At 32.1% G+C, this 17,761-nt stretch overlaps 1 protein-coding gene across 37 annotated transcripts in view; it reads right to left on the bottom strand.

Moving 5' to 3' along the window:
* The window catches only part of LOC114265942 (uncharacterized), a 63,696-nt gene extending 54,596 nt beyond the window's left edge, over positions 1-9,100 (bottom strand). For 25 of the 37 annotated variants that reach the window (XR_014363574.1, XR_014363575.1, XR_014363577.1 and 22 more), the window contains exons 1-3: positions 8,845-9,100; positions 8,033-8,119; positions 5,537-5,599 (exon numbers count right to left, since the gene is read on the bottom strand). Coding sequence is in view for 9 of the 37 variants with exons in the window: in XM_082919303.1 (XP_082775429.1) it covers positions 5,537-5,599; positions 8,033-8,054 (85 nt within the window). In the remaining 28 variants the exon portion in view is untranslated. The remainder of the gene's footprint in view (positions 1-5,536; positions 5,600-8,032; positions 8,120-8,844) is intronic. The other 12 variants (XR_014363578.1, XM_082919310.1, XR_014363582.1 and 9 more) reach the window with 10 other exon arrangements.
* Positions 9,101-17,761: the final 8,661 nt, after the last annotated feature.

Raw genomic sequence — 17,761 nt, 5'->3', positions numbered from 1 at the left:
TCTAACACTTTTCCATAAAATCAAATTCCCTTTAAAGTCAAAAAACCTAAAGACGTCTGTCTGATCAAAAACTTTTCATAATTTCTAAAATTCTACTCTGGTTTTCTTTAAAAATTCTTTCCTCCCAAGAAGATTCGGATTTTATTCCAAGTATCTAATCAAACAATTGTCTCCTTAGCCAATTGTCTTTTCGGGGATTTGGAGTTTTATTCAAAATGGAAGATTTGGTCACCACTTCCTTATCTACCATTTTTTATAAAAGTTGAAATTCCCCCTAAAGTTAATGACCTGAAGATTCTTATTCAATCAAACACCTTTCATAACCTCCAAGGCTCTACTTAAGTGGGAAAGCTTCTTTTTCTTAGAAGTTATTCCTTAATCACATGTTTTATTAGGGATTTCAATTTTAAAAAGGCAAAAATTCTTCTTTTTTGATCACAAAGGTAAGAACCCAAATTCAAACTCACATTCTTTAAAATTGGAAAACAACACCCCCCCCCCCCCCCGGGGGCGCCTAATTTACTACTGATTACTCAAATCATTATCAAAATATGAATCACAGCCTAACTTGAACCCCCAATTCTATGTTATAGGATCAGTGCCCCAAATAACTCAAACTGCAACAGAATCAAATCACTGCCACATCAGACTCCCCAAATTTGGTAAAGAAATCACTGTCTTTATGATTGTTGATCTCTGGAAACAAATCAGATCAGTTTCAAAATATCACATAAGCACATAATTTGCATTCATGCCTATCGAGGGATAGGGTTGCCCTGTCCTAATTTAGAAATGAGATTTACGATTCACTAAATCATTCAAAGAGGCAATGATACGATTCTAGGAAGGAGGGTATCTCGCCCCAGTTTGGAAAGTGCTAATGCTCTCTACATGCAAAAGGTAAGTTTAGTCACAAAAAGGTACATCAGCTATTACTATCAATATACCACTCCTTCCACAAGGGAATGATCAAACAGTACTAGCAGCACAATCCGATGCTTGCCTTGTTTGCATAACATAACCCACGAATAGTGTCCTGGATATTATGCAGCAAGCCTGAGGACAGTGGACCCAGTCAATTTGGTTTAACAATTACCGTCAGATCTCGAAGTCATCATCATCACCCATTGGGTGATAGTTGCCCAACCAAGGCAATTTTGAAGAATTTTAATGATTCCTACCAGAGTGATCAATCCAAACAATTGTCTTTCCATTATTTACTGTTTCCTGAAATGTGCCCCAAATTACTTTCAAAAGTGCGTGATCAAATTTCAACTTCAATATTTTTTCAAAATCCTTTTTCAAAAAAAAGTGCCTTTTTTAATTTAAATTTTCAAAGTTTTCCTTTCCTCTTTTTTTTCAAATATTTTGAGGAGTTCGGATTTTATTCCAAGGAATCAATCAAACAATCATCCTTTAGCCAAATATCTTATACAAGAACCACAATTTTATTCAAAATGAGGGACTTGGTCATCACTTCCTTGTCTAACATTTCTCCATAAAATTAAGGTTCCCTCAAAGTCAGTGGCCCAGGCATTTTTGCTATATGAAAAGAACTTTCCATAATTTCCGAACTCTGCTCAAATTTTATTTTCAAAAAATTTCAAAGGAATTTAAGATCTTATTCCAAGAAATCAATCAAACAATTACCTTATAGTCAAATGTCTTCTAAGGAAATTCAAAATTTCATTTCAAATTGAAAGACTTGGTCATTACCTCCTCATCTAACACTTTTCCATAAAATCAAATTCCCTCTAATGTCAAAAAACCTAAAGATTTCTGTCTGATCAAAAATTTTTTGTAATTTCTAAAATTCTACTCGAGTTTTCTTTCAAAATTCTTTCCTCCCAAGGAGCTTTGGATTTTATTGCAAGTATCAAATCAAACAATTGTCTCCTTAGTCAATTGTCTTTTCGGGGATTTGGAGTTTTATTCAAAATGGAAGATTTGATCACCACTTCCTTATCTAGCATTTTTCATAAAAGTTGAAATTCCCCCTAAAGTTAATGACCTGAAGATTCTTATTCAATCCAACACCTTCCATAACCTCTAAGGCTCTACTTAAGTCGGAAAGCTTCTTTTTCTTAGAAGTTATTCCTTAATCACATGTTTTATTGGGGATTTCATTTTTAAAAAGGCAAAAAATCATCTTTTTTTGATCACTAAGGAAAGAACCCAAATTCAAACTCACATTCTTTAAAATTGGGAAACAACCCCCCCCCCGCCCCAAAAAAAAAAAAAAAAGATTACTACTGATTACTCAAATCATTATCAAAATACAAATCACAGCCTAAGTTGAATCCTCAAATCTTTGTAATTGGATCATTGCCCCAAATAACTCGAACTGCAACAAAATCAAATCACTTCCATATCAGACTCCCCAGATTTTGGGAAATAAATCACAGTCTTTCTGAATGTTAATCTCTAGAATTAAATCAGATCAGATTCAAAATATCACATAAGCACACAATTTGCATTCATGCCTATCGGGGGTAGGGTTGCCCAATTTAGAAATGCGATCTACGATTCACTAAATCATTCAAAGAGGCAATAATACGATCCTAGAAAGGAGGGTATCATGCCCTAGTTTGGAAGGCGCTAATGCTCTCTACATGCATAAGGTAAGCTTGGTCACAAAAAGGTACATCAACTATTACTATCAATATACCACTCCTTCCACAAGGGAATGATCAAACAGTACTAGCAGCACAATCTGATGCTTGCCTTGTTGGCATAACATAAGCCACAAACAGTGTCTTGGATATTATGCACCACACCTGAGGATAGGTGAGTGGACCCAGTCAATTTTGTTTAACACTTACCGTCACATCTCGAAGTCATCATCATCACCCATTGGGTGATAGTTGCCCAACCAAGGCAATTTTGAGGAACTTTAATGATTCCTACCAGAGCGATCAATCCAATCAATTGTCTTTCCATTATTTATTGTTTCCCAAAATGTGCCCCAATTTACCTTCAAAAGTGCGCAATCAAATTTCAACTGCAGATTTTTTTCAAAATAAAGTGCCTTTTTTTATTTAAATTTTAGAAGTTTTCTTTCCTCTTTTTTTTCAAATGTTTTGAGGAGTTCGGATTTTATTCCAAGGAATCAATCAAACAATCATCCTTTAGCCAAATATCTTATACAAAAACCAAAATTTTATTCAAAATGAAGGACTTGGTCATCACTCCCTTGTCTAATATTTCTCCATAAAATTATGGTTCCCTCAAAGTCAGTGGCCCAAGGATTTTTACTCGATGAAAAGAACTTTCCATAATTTCCAAACTCTATTAAAATTTTATTTTCAAAAAATTTCCAAGAAATTTAAGATCTTATTCGAAGAAATCAACAATGTCTTCTAAGAAAATTCAAAATTTCATTTCAAAGTGAAAGACTCGGTCATTACCTCCTCATCTAACACTTTCCTATAAAATCAAATTCCCTCTATAGTTTAAAAAACCTAAAGATTTCTGTCTGATCAAAAGCTTTTCATAATTTCTAAAATTTTACTCGGATTTTCTTTCAAAATTGTTTCCTCCCAAGGAGCTCCAGATTTTATTCCAAGTATCTAATCAAACAATTGTCTCCTTAGTCAATTATCTTTTGGGGGATTTGGAATTTTATTCAAAATTGAAGATTTGGTCACCACTTCCTTATCTACCATTTTTCATAAAAGTTGAAATTCCCCCTAATGTCAATGATTTAAAGATTCTTATTCAATCAAACACCTTCCATAACCTCCAAGCCTCTACTTAAGTTGGAAAGTTTCTTTTTCTTACAACTTATTCTTTAATCACATGTTTTTTTGGAGATTTAAATTTTAAAAAGGCAAAATTTCTTCTTCCTTTTTTTTTTTTTTTTATTTGTAACACTGGTAAAAACCCAAATTCAAACTCAAATTCTTTATAATTGGAAAACCACCCCCTTAATTTACTACTGATTACTCAAATCATTATCAAAATATGAATCACTGCATAAATTGAACCCCCAAATCTTTGAATCAAATCATTGCCATATCAGACTCCCCAGATTTTGGAAATGAAATCACTGTGTTTCTCATTGTTGATCCCTTGAATCAATTCAAATCATTTCCAAAATATCACATACGCAGATAATTTGCATTCATGCCTATTTGGGGGTAGCGTTGCCCTGTCCCAATTTAGAAATGAGATCTAGGATTCACTAAATCATTCAAAGAGGCAATAACACAATCCTCGAAAGAAGGGCATCCTGCCCTAGTTTGGAAGGTGCTAATGCCCTCTATATGCAAAAGGTAAGTTTGGTCACAAAAAGGTACATCAGTTATTACTATGGACTCCCTGGACTATGAAGCTATACAATGTGCAGATGTCAATGAGATTTTTCTAATTCTATTAGAGAACTAGGAATGAACAACTTGCTAGCAGAGTAAATCAAGGTACAAGTACAAATCATATTTTAAAAGTTTCAAATTTGTCAAAATCACCTTCAAATGGCCCTAGCCGTGTGTAATAACAAGCTAAATGCATAAACGAATTAAAAAAAAAAAAATTTAATAATGATTACATAATTACGCAGGATTTCCTAAAACCGAATGGTTAGAAAACATGGAAGCATTGACCTTGAGTGGTTGAGAGATGTTCCTCCAGACAAGGCAAAGTAAGTCATCTCGAACCAGAGACTTGTAATCATGCATAAACCTTACCATTTTGTATAACGGTGAAACATCTAATGAACCGTTGATAAGAGAGTTTCCTATAACATGTATTTCATCAGGTAGTCTGTTTGTATGTGGGGAAAGATTTTCATTGGTAGGGTTGCTTTTGCTACTCATTTAAGTGAATTTAAACCAAAATTTATATATAATCAACTTCATTTTCTTAAGTGACCAAGTTTAACTCAAACTAATCATGCTTATTCTCTAAGATAGAGAATTTACTGACTAATTATAACTTAATGATCTTAGTTTAACTTAAACACTGCACTTAAAGTTTTTTAAATCACCTAAGTATTCAATTCTCAAGTCCAAATGGATGAATTTTAATACACTTTAATTTTCTTCTTATTTCTCTTTCTTTTCTCTTCTACCTCTCAAGAAAAAAGTTTCTCTAACTTTCTCCATCCTTCTCTCTTTTGTTGTATGAAATAATTAGCTTAGGCCACTAATTGTTTCATTATCTTAAATGACCAAGTTTAACTCTAATCATGCTTAGTTTAACACTAAAATATTATTAAATATGGAATCAAGGTAAGCTCTACTAATCATCAATTTGCACACAAGGTTAGCTCGTGTTGAAGCTTCCATTGCTTTCACTATCGATTCATCAAAAAGGGCTGGTGGATCCTATACTACAATTTTAAAGCAGATTGAAGGATTTTTTCAATCACATTGTGTCTTCAGTGTTCATCACTGCCTCGTGTATCGTGAAAAAAATTTGGAACGTCTTGACTAAATTATATGAGATTAGCAGCACAAATCATCTATTTGGAAAATACATTGTGGTATAATATTACAGACTATATACTATAAGGTATTGTTCACCAATACCAACATACCCATTTCTAGGTGTGACTTGCTTGGGCTGCTGTCGATAGCTCCAGGATGCGGCTCCAGAATACCTTGGAACAGAGGAATTTTTGTTAAGTAGGAAAAGGGAAAAGAGGTTAAAAGTCCCCCAAAAAATATATAAATGCATAAATAAATAAAATAAAGTGGATAATTATTGGACACCCCACAAAATGGAATTTTCCATATAACACCAAGAATGTATCTGGTAACAAGAAAAATATGGCTTTAACAACAAAATCAAGAGAAGCAGATTCTAACACATGTTTCTCCACAACTAGTACTAACTCTGCCGAAGCCACTTCCGCATCATTTCGGTTCAAAATGATTTAGGTAACTATCAATTATGTCTAAACAGCTAGCATCACAAAGAGACAGTTAAAAGGGCTTCAAAGATTTGAGAGTTAAGAACCAAAATACTATACAAGAACAAAGGATATAATTGGACTCGACTCTACTATTCATGATTAACTAGATATTTGGAAAGAGCAAAAGCACCAAGAAAAGGAAGAAGATGATTCGTAGAAGCAATTTTCCTTATCCAGAAAATTGTGACCTTAAAAATTGTGCCTCACCTAGTCTCAATTAGTGCAATCCCCCTCCCCAAAAAATAAATAAATAAATAAAAAGGTTGTTTCTCAATACCACATTCCCTACAAAAAAATTCGAAACACGATGAGGTGTGAGGTACAAGTCCTTAAGCAGAACTTCACTCAATTTCTAGAGAGCTTGACAAAAAGTTCTTGGTCTGTAAATTTTCCAATTCAATTTTTAATTTGTTGTTAAATTGTTTCAAGCACGAATTTATTGATCTTCAAGGAAGCATGGGTGCGGGTACGAGTATGGTACGGGTACGAGTGCGGGTACGCCGATTCGGCAAAACTCAAAAAAAGTACGATAGGGGTATGGCTACGGTACGCCGATATTTTTATTTTTTTTTTAATATAATTATGGTTAAAGGATCCAACCTACAAATTAAAATTAAATATCAAAACTAAAAAAAATACTACTCATTTTCCTATAATTTAAAACCATTAAGCGTTAAAAATAATATTTGTGAAATCTCTCACTTTGACATGTTATGCACTGTGAATTTGTGATCATAATTTATTTTTAAAATCTTTCTTTTTGCTCATCAATTTGCTATTTTTATAGGGTAAGACCAAAGAAATAACAGGAGACCATAGAAAAATTTAAAGTTAATTGCCAACAGTAAAGGAAAAAAAACTCTCAATTGGGGCAGGTTGTCAATTGCAATTTGCATAATACATAAAATTGCATCATTCCCAACTACTACTAATCAACTAATACAGTACCAATTTTTAATGTTTTGTGCATAAACTTTAAAAGTTTGTTACGATTAAAGATTTTATAAAGAAATTCTAGGAGGATCTGAAGCAAAAGCATAATGCATAGTCATACACAGAACTACCCTTTATAGGCCTTGTTATTTTTTTTGGTTCAAATTGCTTTTAAAAAACATCAAAATGATTTGATGATATGCTTATACAATTCATACAGACAGAAGACAGGACAGCAGAGAAACATCAAAATTACTGATTTACAACGGCACAAAAAAAAATTAAAAAAACAATAACAATAATTGCTGATCTGCAAGGGCAGAAAAATAAAATAAAATTGGTCCTAGCGTACCCATGGCATACCCAAATGAGCCAAACGTAGCGGACCCTCTTTTGCCGTACCCGGTACGCATACCGCCGTACCGGTTCGCGTACCCGCACCCGGTAAATACCCGGTACTTGTACGGCACTATTTTTGGAGTACCCGTGCTTCATAGTTGATCTTTTATGTAGTTTAAATCATGTTTACAAGATGGAATGAAAAGAGGATTTAGTAAAGCAAAAGCATAGCTATTTTTGGGGTGAGTTTTCAAGATTGCGCAGAATTGAAATTGTGCAGAGGCCTGACTTTGATGAATTTTTAAAAATAGTTCTCTTCCTCGTAATTTCATGAAATTTTAACAGACAATCCCTCCATGATTCTAGTATATTGTGTAATAGAAGAAAATTCCAATAAATGAATTTTAAATAAATCTCAAACTAGGTTGTGTTCTGTTTTACTGTTATGCTGAATTCTATTTTAACCTACTGTTTTCTATAAGTTTTTTAGTCGAAGAGACACTTGAAACAATTCAAAATAAGTCAAATTTCTTGAAGTTGTTCCACGGGAGCACAATAAATCAATGCCTTCAAACTCTATTGCAAAATGTGCTAAAATTTTATTGGATTTTCACAAAAAATTTATCATTAGATCTTCAAGTTTTCTATCTGAATCAAAAAAGAGAGTAAAAGAATCAAGTCTTACTATGTTGCAGACGCATAGAAGAAGTGTAAATTGAATCAAATTATGGTTGAACAACCTCACCTATCCACTTCAATGAAAAGCTAAAACACTTCCACTCAAACAAAACACATTCAGAAAGTAGCATTGACAGCAAAATCGATAGAAACAATACATACACATACCTACAGGGCAAAGGATAATCATAATTGGATCTGAGACACAGAGGGCACAGCTTGTCAATACAAAATCAAGGCATCGACATTTCTACCCTGCAATGAATCCAATATTAAAGAGATGTTCGATAAGGACCAACAACATATGGTGAATGTCATTGTATTTTTATAAGAAAAGTGAGGTCATACCACCCCAGAATAGAGTAAACAAGACAAATATAAGATCGGCTCTACAGGAAACATAAGCATGAGATGAGATAAATCTGTTTAAACTAACAATATTATATCATTACAATAATCTGTTTGACCCATCATAATCACTTCGTTGCCAAATTCATGAGCCCATAAGAAGCTCAAGGAAAAGCCAATTCAATGTAGAGAGAAAGCTCATAACTTGGTCTAATTTCTTAATATGGATTCATAAAAAGCAGGCTAACAAATCAACCCAAAAACATTTGCGTATAAAACTACGGCATGATGGTAATTACGTAACCATCCTCTGTTTTTGGAATTATACGAAAAAATTTAACATCAGTTTTCAAATCTTTAGCTATTTTTTTTTAAAAAAATGAAAAAGAAAGAAAGAAAGAAAAGGAAAAAATTAGTACAGAGAACTCTAGGTCAATACCAAATCAAAGCCCTAAATCCAAGAGAACCGGAAACTCTAGATTGTAGCATTTCGAATAAAAGTAGTTTGATCTCAAACCCAACATCTACGAATCGAAGGCAAATGACACGCACGAGGTGGATCGAAGCCCTAACGGTTGGAGAGAAAGAGACAAAGAGAGAAAGAGAAGGGAGGAGAGGAGAGGAGCCCTAACCTGTTCAGATCAATTGAAAAAGCTGAGGTATTCTTCGTCTGCTCTCTTCTTCTTCTCCTCCTCGTCTTCGTCTTCTGTCTCCATCTTCTTCTCCTTCTCCTTCTCCTCCCTTTTCTTCGTCTTCCCCTTTTTTTTTTTCTTTTTTTTTTTTGATACCGTCTCCCTCCCCCTCTCTCTCTCTCTCTCTCTCTCATTTCACTTTCCCCTCTTTTGTTTCTCTTTTTTTATTTTTTTTCCCCCTTTTGCTGATTCACCCGTCTCTCTTTCTCTCCCCTCTCTCTTTCTTCTATTTCTCTCTCCTCCTTTATTTTTTTCCCGTCTTTTTTTTTTCCTTTTTTCTTTTTTCATCCTTATTTTTATTTTTATTAAACCTAAAATTCATAAATTAAACCTAAAATTCATAAAATAAATTATTTTTATTTAAAAAACTCATTTTTTATTAAAAAAATTTAAAAATATTTATCATAAACAAGTTTAGATAGAAACAAATAGAAAGAAATCAGGAAAGTTAAATTGGTAAATCTGAATAAATTTGATGGGTTTTAATGTTTATCATAAACAGGTTTAGATAGAAACGAACAGAAAAATTAAACCCACGAAATCTGTAGAGAATCTCATGCGATTTTGCAAGAAATGTAATCAATCACCTACCTATATAAAAGCATGAATTGAGTAAAAATGCCAAATAAAGAAAATTAGGAAAATTTATCAGGTGCAGCTGGGCTCACCGATCTCCGACTATGCCATGTGGCCGAAGTGGTCTACCTGGGAATCCAGTCAATGCCGGAGAACCAAGTCCGTCTTTGGTGTACCAGGAGAGAGAGAGAAGGGAGGAAAAGGAAGCAAATATAGGGTTTGTGTTTTGACATATTATTTTAAAAATAAATTTTTGAAGAGAATTTAAAATTTTGAAAATTTGTTTAATTTTATATTTCGAAAATAATTTTCAAATGTTGGAGGTTGGGATGATTTAATATTTTTTTTTTTGTAGTTGATTAAATGGGTGTAAGAGAAAAAGTGATTGAGAAAAAGAGAAGAGAATGAAAAAGTGATTATTAATGTGTAGTTGAAAAAAAAAATTAAAAATTTTCAACCAAACATGTTTTTGGAGACAAACCAAATAGACTGTTCTTTTTACAAAAAAAAACTAGGTCTCATAATTTGGCACCCCAAATTTATCCACAAATGGATATATGTGGTGTAGATTGAATTCAATTCATACTTCACTATAGATCATGTATGAAAAAAAATATCATGAGGATATTAAGATTTTATAGCATAAAGGACACTCAATATTTTCATAATACCTAAGGTCCCTCAACATCGATCTAGAGAAAATTCGATTTAGAGAATTTCTCTGAACAAATCACTAAGAAAATTCCAAAGTTCTCTGGGCATATCACAGAGAAAATTCCAATTCCAATTCCAAATTTCTCTGGACACATCAAAAAGAAAATTTTATACATCACCGACACCAAATTTCTCTAGACACATCACAGAACAAATTTTACACATCACTCACACGAAATTTCTCTGGACACATCACAGAAAAATTTTACACATCTCCAATACCAAATTTCTCTAGACACATCACAGAGAAAATTTTATACATCACCAATACCAAATTTCTCTGGTTTCAAACCAGAGAAAATTGAAATTTCTCCGAGTTCAAACTAGAGAAATTTCTAGAGAAATTTTTTTCCTTTCCTTTTCTTATTTCAACTTCTGTTTATTAATAATACTGTTGTTGTTGACCATTACTCCATATCCAGTTTATGTAACCATTTATGTATAAACTAATATTTCTACAAAACCCTTTACAATGACATTAGAATTAAACATTCAAAAAATACAAGGACCAACCAATATTCCAATCCTTAGTGAGCATTTTGTATTGTATGATTTTCCTACCTAGCTAGATCTGGATTAACTTGGCCACCTTGATCTCGCACGTCTCTAAACATCGAAAGAAATGAGTTGAACCCTGTAGATGAAGCCCCGCCCAAGATCCATAGTAGCAAGTTACTAAACGAATTCATGGTCCCAACTTTGTTCACAATTTTTTTTGGCTTTGTTCATACCTATAGATGCACATCTTGACTAGGTAGATGTTGTGTTTTCTTGGTGGGATTGTCTTTCACTTTTGTGCATAACGATTGCTGCTTCTGCTTCGTGTATTAGATTGAATTTCTCTGGTTTGGACTAGAGAAATTCTTTGGTTTGAACTGAATTTTCTTTGGGTTGGTCCAGAGAAATTCTCTGGTTTGGATTGAAATTTCTCTGGATTGATTTGAGAGACCTTAGACATTCCCTCATTGGCATTTCATCAAATACCTTCTTTGCTGAATCCATGTCCCTAGCTCTTGAATACATCTTTTTATGTAGATTTCCTCATTAAATGTTGTATGAAGATTTTAAGATTTAGTTTATTGAGATCAACAATAAAGACAATGAAGAAGAAACAAGAAAAAAGTAAGAGAAACAATGATGAATATTTTCAAGTTGTGCTTGTGGATATGTAACTGATGCATTTTGTTTCTGCTTTCATATCTGCTATAATGCTTTATAAATCTTACTAATGCTTTGCTTCTTGATATTTGTCCTTTGAGGGTAGTGATATTTGTTGACGGAGGAATCTTCATCAGATGACTAGTGATCGGAGGAACAACAATGAGGACTAGTGCTTTGCTTCATATAAGTCTTGTTGAATAAAGCACTATCAGGAATCTTTATATAAATCGACGATCTCTATTGGCAAAGCTTTATAAATCTTGCTAGTGCGAATTCCTCCGTCGTTGTCAATGCCAATGAAGCTTTAAACAATGATGTGGACAAAGAGGAGAGAGAAAGAGGAGTTGTTTGGTGCAAGAAGAGAGAGGAGAGAGAATGAAAGAGTGGGTGTTATACATGGGTATGGGTGAGGGAACTTAGACTACAAAAAAATTTATTGTGTACCTCTCCTATTACTAAAAGTTTGAGAAGGATGTTAAACCAATTTTCCTTAAATAATATGAATGAAATATAAGTTTTTTTTTAAAAAAAAAAATTTAAATCAGTATTTAAATTTATAATCTAAATACAATGAAAATGAAATATTATGTATGAATCTTATAAATAGTATATTAAATGGTTGGTTTGTTTTTGTGCAAAGTGTGCAGTAGACGATGATGAACCACTAGTGTGGAATTGAAGTCAAGGTCCATGAGACTTTCCCAAATAGAGTCTGGAATTAGCTGAGACTAACAATTTTGACTCCCAGTGAATGATAAATTCTTTCACATAATTATATATAACTTTTGCTCTCTTTTCTTTTTTATATTTTCTTTATTTTTTTTCTCTTTAGTATGACACAAATGAGAGGAGATGAAGAGATAGAAGTAGAAATTAAGGTTTTTTTTTTTCAGTGGTTAAAGAGATGAAGAGACTTGAATTTTAGGAATTTTCTTAAATTGAATTGTATAGCATTGAATGGATAAAAATAAGTTCAAGAATTGATCTGATATCTCTTTCATGGACCAATTCTTTCTATTTGATTATGTTTGGATGACAAGAATTATAGAGAAGGAATATGTGAATCTCATTATAATAAACTTAAAAAGTATGTCCTAGGAAATGGTGAGATTTTTTTATTTTTTTAATTATATTATTTAATAAAGTGGGATGTTTTTAGATTTTATTTTTTGTTAACAAATTCTGACTAAATTTTTCATTTTATCTTCTTGTTTTTTTTTAGAATATAAATAAATATTAAAAAACATATACGAATTAGTTGACCCAATTGATTGATATGCAAAGTTTAATTCCATTTGATTTGGTTTGGTTATAAATAAATATTAAAATGAAAAATTTACTTATAAATTTCATCTTGAGTAATGGTGATTTATTTAACCCTAAAGATTTTTTTATAGATCAATTAGTCCCATTGATTTTGGAAAGGTAGATTTAATATATTATTTAAAAATTAGATTTATGGTTATACCCTTATTTCTATTATGTTTCTTTCTTTCTTTCTTTTTCTTTTGTGATAGAAAGGTAAGGTACATAATATATGAGAATCAAATTTGGGATGATTTTTATATGTGATTTTTTTTTTATTTGGAAAACATTTCAAAAGGAGTACAAAAATGACTTGAAATATGAAAATTTTTAAACATTCCAAAACAATGTGCGATTCTTCAAACATTTTAAAAAGAGTATAAAAACTCCTTAGTAAGTTTTGGGCAAATGTATAATTTCAAACTGAAACACTCCAATGTAACACTCAAACGTAACACTCCAGAAAAAAATTCTTAGTGCACTTTTCTCAAACGTAACACTCCGATATAATACTACAAAAAACTCATTATGTTCGGTTGGGGGATTTAGGAAGAGATTTGAAAATGAAAAAGGAAAAGTTAGGTGAAATGTGAATAAAATATGCATTCATTTTAGTTTCACACACCTTTTCCATTTTCCTTTTCAAATCGTTTCCCAAATCCCCCAACCAAACACAACGTTAGTGTAACACTCCAATGTAATACATAACAAAATTTCTTAGTATACTTTTCTCAAATGTAACATTCCAAAAATAATGATGTGGGACTCTTTAAACCATTCCAAAAGGAGTACAAAAATTCTGTAGTAACCTTTGGGCAAATGTATAATTTCAAACTGTGAGTGTTACAATTGAAAAAAGTACATTAAGAGTTTTTTAGTTTTTTAGTTTTTTTTTTGTGTGTGTTACATTGGAGTATTACGTTTGAGATTACATTGATTGGAGTGTTACATTTCGGTGTGTTACATTGGAGTGTTACGTTTGAGAAAAATACACTATGGGGTTTTTTTGGAGTGTTATGTTATTACGTTTGAGAAAAGTACACAAAGAAATTTTTTAGTGTATTACATTGAATTATTACGTTATTGAAGTGTTATATTAGAGTGTTACATTATTGTGCGTAATGTGAGATTTGTTCCAAAATGAGGAAAAAATCAAAATCTCTATAGCACGGATTGCCTAAATATGTAATTTTACATTTAGAGAAACCCACTTTTATCCCTAAAAAATTAAACCCAAACATATAAGTGATTACTCTCTTATGTAATTTTCACTTTAATGAGATATTTGGGTTCATAAGAAAAAATGAAAGATTAAACAATTTACAAGATCACATTTTAAGATTTATTGATACTTCATCCTATTAAAGTCTACACCGAAAATCTTCAAGTTACCCAAGGTAAAATTACTTTGGTAATTGGCTTCCTCGATTAATGATTCATTGTACTTGGATTTTTCTATTTAGTATCTCAATGCACATGTGGTCTAGGGAAGAAAATTATAATAAGAGAGGGGAGAGTAATGAAAATATAGGTATTGAGATTATCTACAATATATATATATATGGGTGGGTTAAGTATTCATGTTCTCTCATAGCAATATGTGCAAGATTATTCATGTTCGGCAAATGTATATTGAGATTATTCATGTTCTCTCATTGTTCATAACAATCTAATTTTCCCATTTATTCTCTCTAATTTATAAGTATTATGTGCAAGATTTTTCCAACAAAATGTTTATATTATTATACTTCAAGAAAAAGGTTAGTAGCTTTATCCCCATTTTTCTTACAAGAGTATATATGCCCATTTGCTTTGTTGACAATACCTGTTCAAGTGCCCATTAAAATAACTTCATTCTTTGCTATACAAGAGAAGCAAAATTCCAAGAGGGAAATTGAATGGCCTGAGTTGAAGCCTTGTTTGTATGAGCGTCGGTGAGCTCTGAACAAAAGTGCTTGTGTCTCAAGATCAATGAGCCCAAATTATTATTGCTCTGGCTACTGCAGCGTGTAAAAGTTTTTTTGTGACCCTGATGTGGCAATGTAGATTTTTTACATGTCTACATGGTTAATGATGCTGCTGGATGTTTGTAATATTGTATTCATGTTAAGGGCTGGATCTCACATGTACATGAATTGCCTACTGCTTTCATTTGTGCCCCCATGGATTCAGAGCATCCATTCATGCACTTTATCGGGTTTGGGGATAGAGGATGCATAGCTTGAGGACCTAATTCTTTGCCTTTGTTTGGCAAGAACTGTTTTAACTTGTCTTCGTTTGTATTACGTTTAGAGTTTGACGGTAAATATGAAATTTTTGGATGGTTGAAAGTGAAATGTGTGCACGTTGTGAAATAGTTGTTAATATAATTAGTATTCTAGGATTATTTTGTTTATATACAGGGTACATGTTGCACTAATAATAGAATAAATACAGGTGGTTGAGAAATTAATTTAAAAAAAAAAAAACAAATTATAACGTTTTTAGCGACTAAATATTTTGGTAGCCAAAAATGCAAGCAAAAGTTTTTGGTGTCTATATATTTAGTAGTAAAAAAAAAAACAAAAGACTTTTGGAGACCAAATAGTTAGTAGCCAAAACAAATCAGAATGAGGGAAGAAACTATTGCCAACTAAATATTTTAGTCACCCAAGACCACGGCATCCTTCGGCGACTAAACTATTTCGTCGTAAAATAGAAGGAAATGAAAATATCCACTCTTTTGGTGACTAAACTGTTTAGTAGTGAAAACTAACAATAACTAAACTATTTAGTTGCTAAATGTATTATTATTAACGACTAAAATTTTTAGTCGGTAAATGTATTATTATTAGCGACTAAAATGTTGTAGCGACTAAATATTTTAGTCGCTAGAAGAGAATTTCATTTTGTTTTGACTACTTTTGGTGACTAAATATTTCGTCGCCAAAAAGTTATGTTTGGTGACTAAATTTTAGTAGCTGAGATAATTAGTGACCAACGCCAATTTAGTCGTGATTGACTATTGCCGGCAAGGCTTTGGTGACTAATGGGGTGACGAAGAACTTTAGTCGCCATTGACTTTCGGTGACAAAAAAATAACCTTTGGCAACTAAAAAATTTGGTCACCAAACGTGTAATTTCCTAAAATATATTTTAGTAACTTTTTGACTTTTTACGAAAGGATGTGCAAAAAAGTAGAGAGAGCGATGTGACAACTTATAGTGACATTTTGACTAAAATATATAGTTGGCAAACGAGACATAAACGAAAAGTTTTGGGGCTTAGCGAAATAATATAAGACAAGTTTGTAACACACCACAATAATTAAGGCATATATGCATAGTGAGAGTAGTACATACCAAGATGATTTGTTGCAAATTGCATCTCAATTCCATCTTCAGATAGCTGGTATGGGCAAAACATAACACCAGCATTGTTTTTGAAACAAATATAGATTATTCAAAACTTGCAATTTTTTTGTTTATTTTCAAAGAGAGAGAGAGAGAGAGAGAGAGTACATTAAGATGTTGAGGGGAAGATTGAGAGAGTTGAAGTGATTAACAAAGGCTTTAATTGAGTTGATTGAGGAGACGTCAAGTTTTAGGACATCCACACGAGCGGTTTCATAGTCTTTAAGGATGAGGTGTTTGGCTTCATTAGCAGCTTCCCTGTTCCTCGCTGCAATGATGACATGGACATTCCTCAGAGCTAACACTCTTGCTGTCTCTAACCCAATCCCACTTGCTCCTCCTGCAACCACTCTCTCCCATCATTAAGTTCTCTTCTCATTTTTACAATTCCTCTCTTCGATTTTATAATTTTCAAGAATAGTTTTTGAATTTTTAATTATTATTTTTAATTTTTTAATATTTTAATTTTTTATTCAACGGAGACCAACAGAGGCAGTAGTGAAGAGATGCGATGCTGTAACGGTAGATGGAAGTGTTAGGGGACGGGGTAGGCCTAGATTAACGTTGACTAGCGTTATAAATAGAGATATGAATCTACTTAATTTGACTAATGAAATGGCCTTTGATAGGGCCGCGTGGAGAAGAAGGATTCATGTAGCCGACCCCATTTGATGGGACTTAAGGCTTCGTTTGGTTTGGTTTATTAATGCACTTAAAATGTAAAAATATTGTGAAAAAAATTTATAAAACTTGTCAAATACAAAAAATAAGAAAATTATTTTTACAAATATTTACTTTGTTAAGTATATTTAGATTATGTATATTTTAAAAATAACTAAAATATGAAAAAAAAAAACTCACTAAAGATAACAAAACATGAAAAATAAAAAATTATTTTTGAAAATTAAAAACCAAACCTAGTGAATAATAGAATTATCACATTTATTTATCAAATTTTATAGGGTAATTTTATTTTATTTTTAGATGGGGAAAGCCCAAAAGGTAAGATTACAATATACTAGCATCATCTTGCAGCACCAACGGGCGAAGAGAGATAGGCTTCATTTGGGAAGAATGGTTGGATTGGCTTTAGGGTTATTTTAATCACAAAAAGATAAAATAAGCTTTTTAGCCCAATAAGATAAAATATCACATTCAACCCATAATCATTATATTTTTTCTCTCACAAAAGCCAAAAAAGTTAAAAAGTCCTTTCAAACGAGGTTTTTAGCCCTGGGCTAAAATAGCCAAAAAGCCAAAAAACCAACTCACTTCCCAAACGAACCCTAGGAAAATCTTCTATCCAAACTATGGCATCGAGTAATGTATAGCCACAAATCTATGGCGTCAAGTAATGCAAAATAATGCGTCTCATTTATATCTATCTATTTATTAAAAGTTAAAATGCATACTTTTAATATGACTTATAATTACAATAATGTTATAGACACGTCATTTTGATATTAAATTATTAATATAATTCATGTGTAAATATTATTCACTTATTTTGTTTACAATTTCATGTGTTATGATTATATTGAATGACACATGTAATAATAAAAATAAAGAATAAATCTGGAAACGAAGACCTATTCATCCAAAAAAAATTTGGGTAAGTCGTCATGTAATGGAGATTAATTTATATGATCTATGGTCTATATGTAAAATAAATCTGAACATAAATGATAATTTTAAATAATTAAATCTGA

Source organism: Camellia sinensis, chromosome 3, assembly GCF_055761805.1.
Source record: "Camellia sinensis isolate YWXY chromosome 3, ASM5576180v1, whole genome shotgun sequence".
In the NCBI taxonomy this organism is placed as follows: Eukaryota; Viridiplantae; Streptophyta; class Magnoliopsida; order Ericales; family Theaceae; genus Camellia; species Camellia sinensis.
The sequence above is the reverse complement of the archived record's forward strand: the minus strand, read 5'-3'. Positions and strand labels throughout refer to the sequence as shown.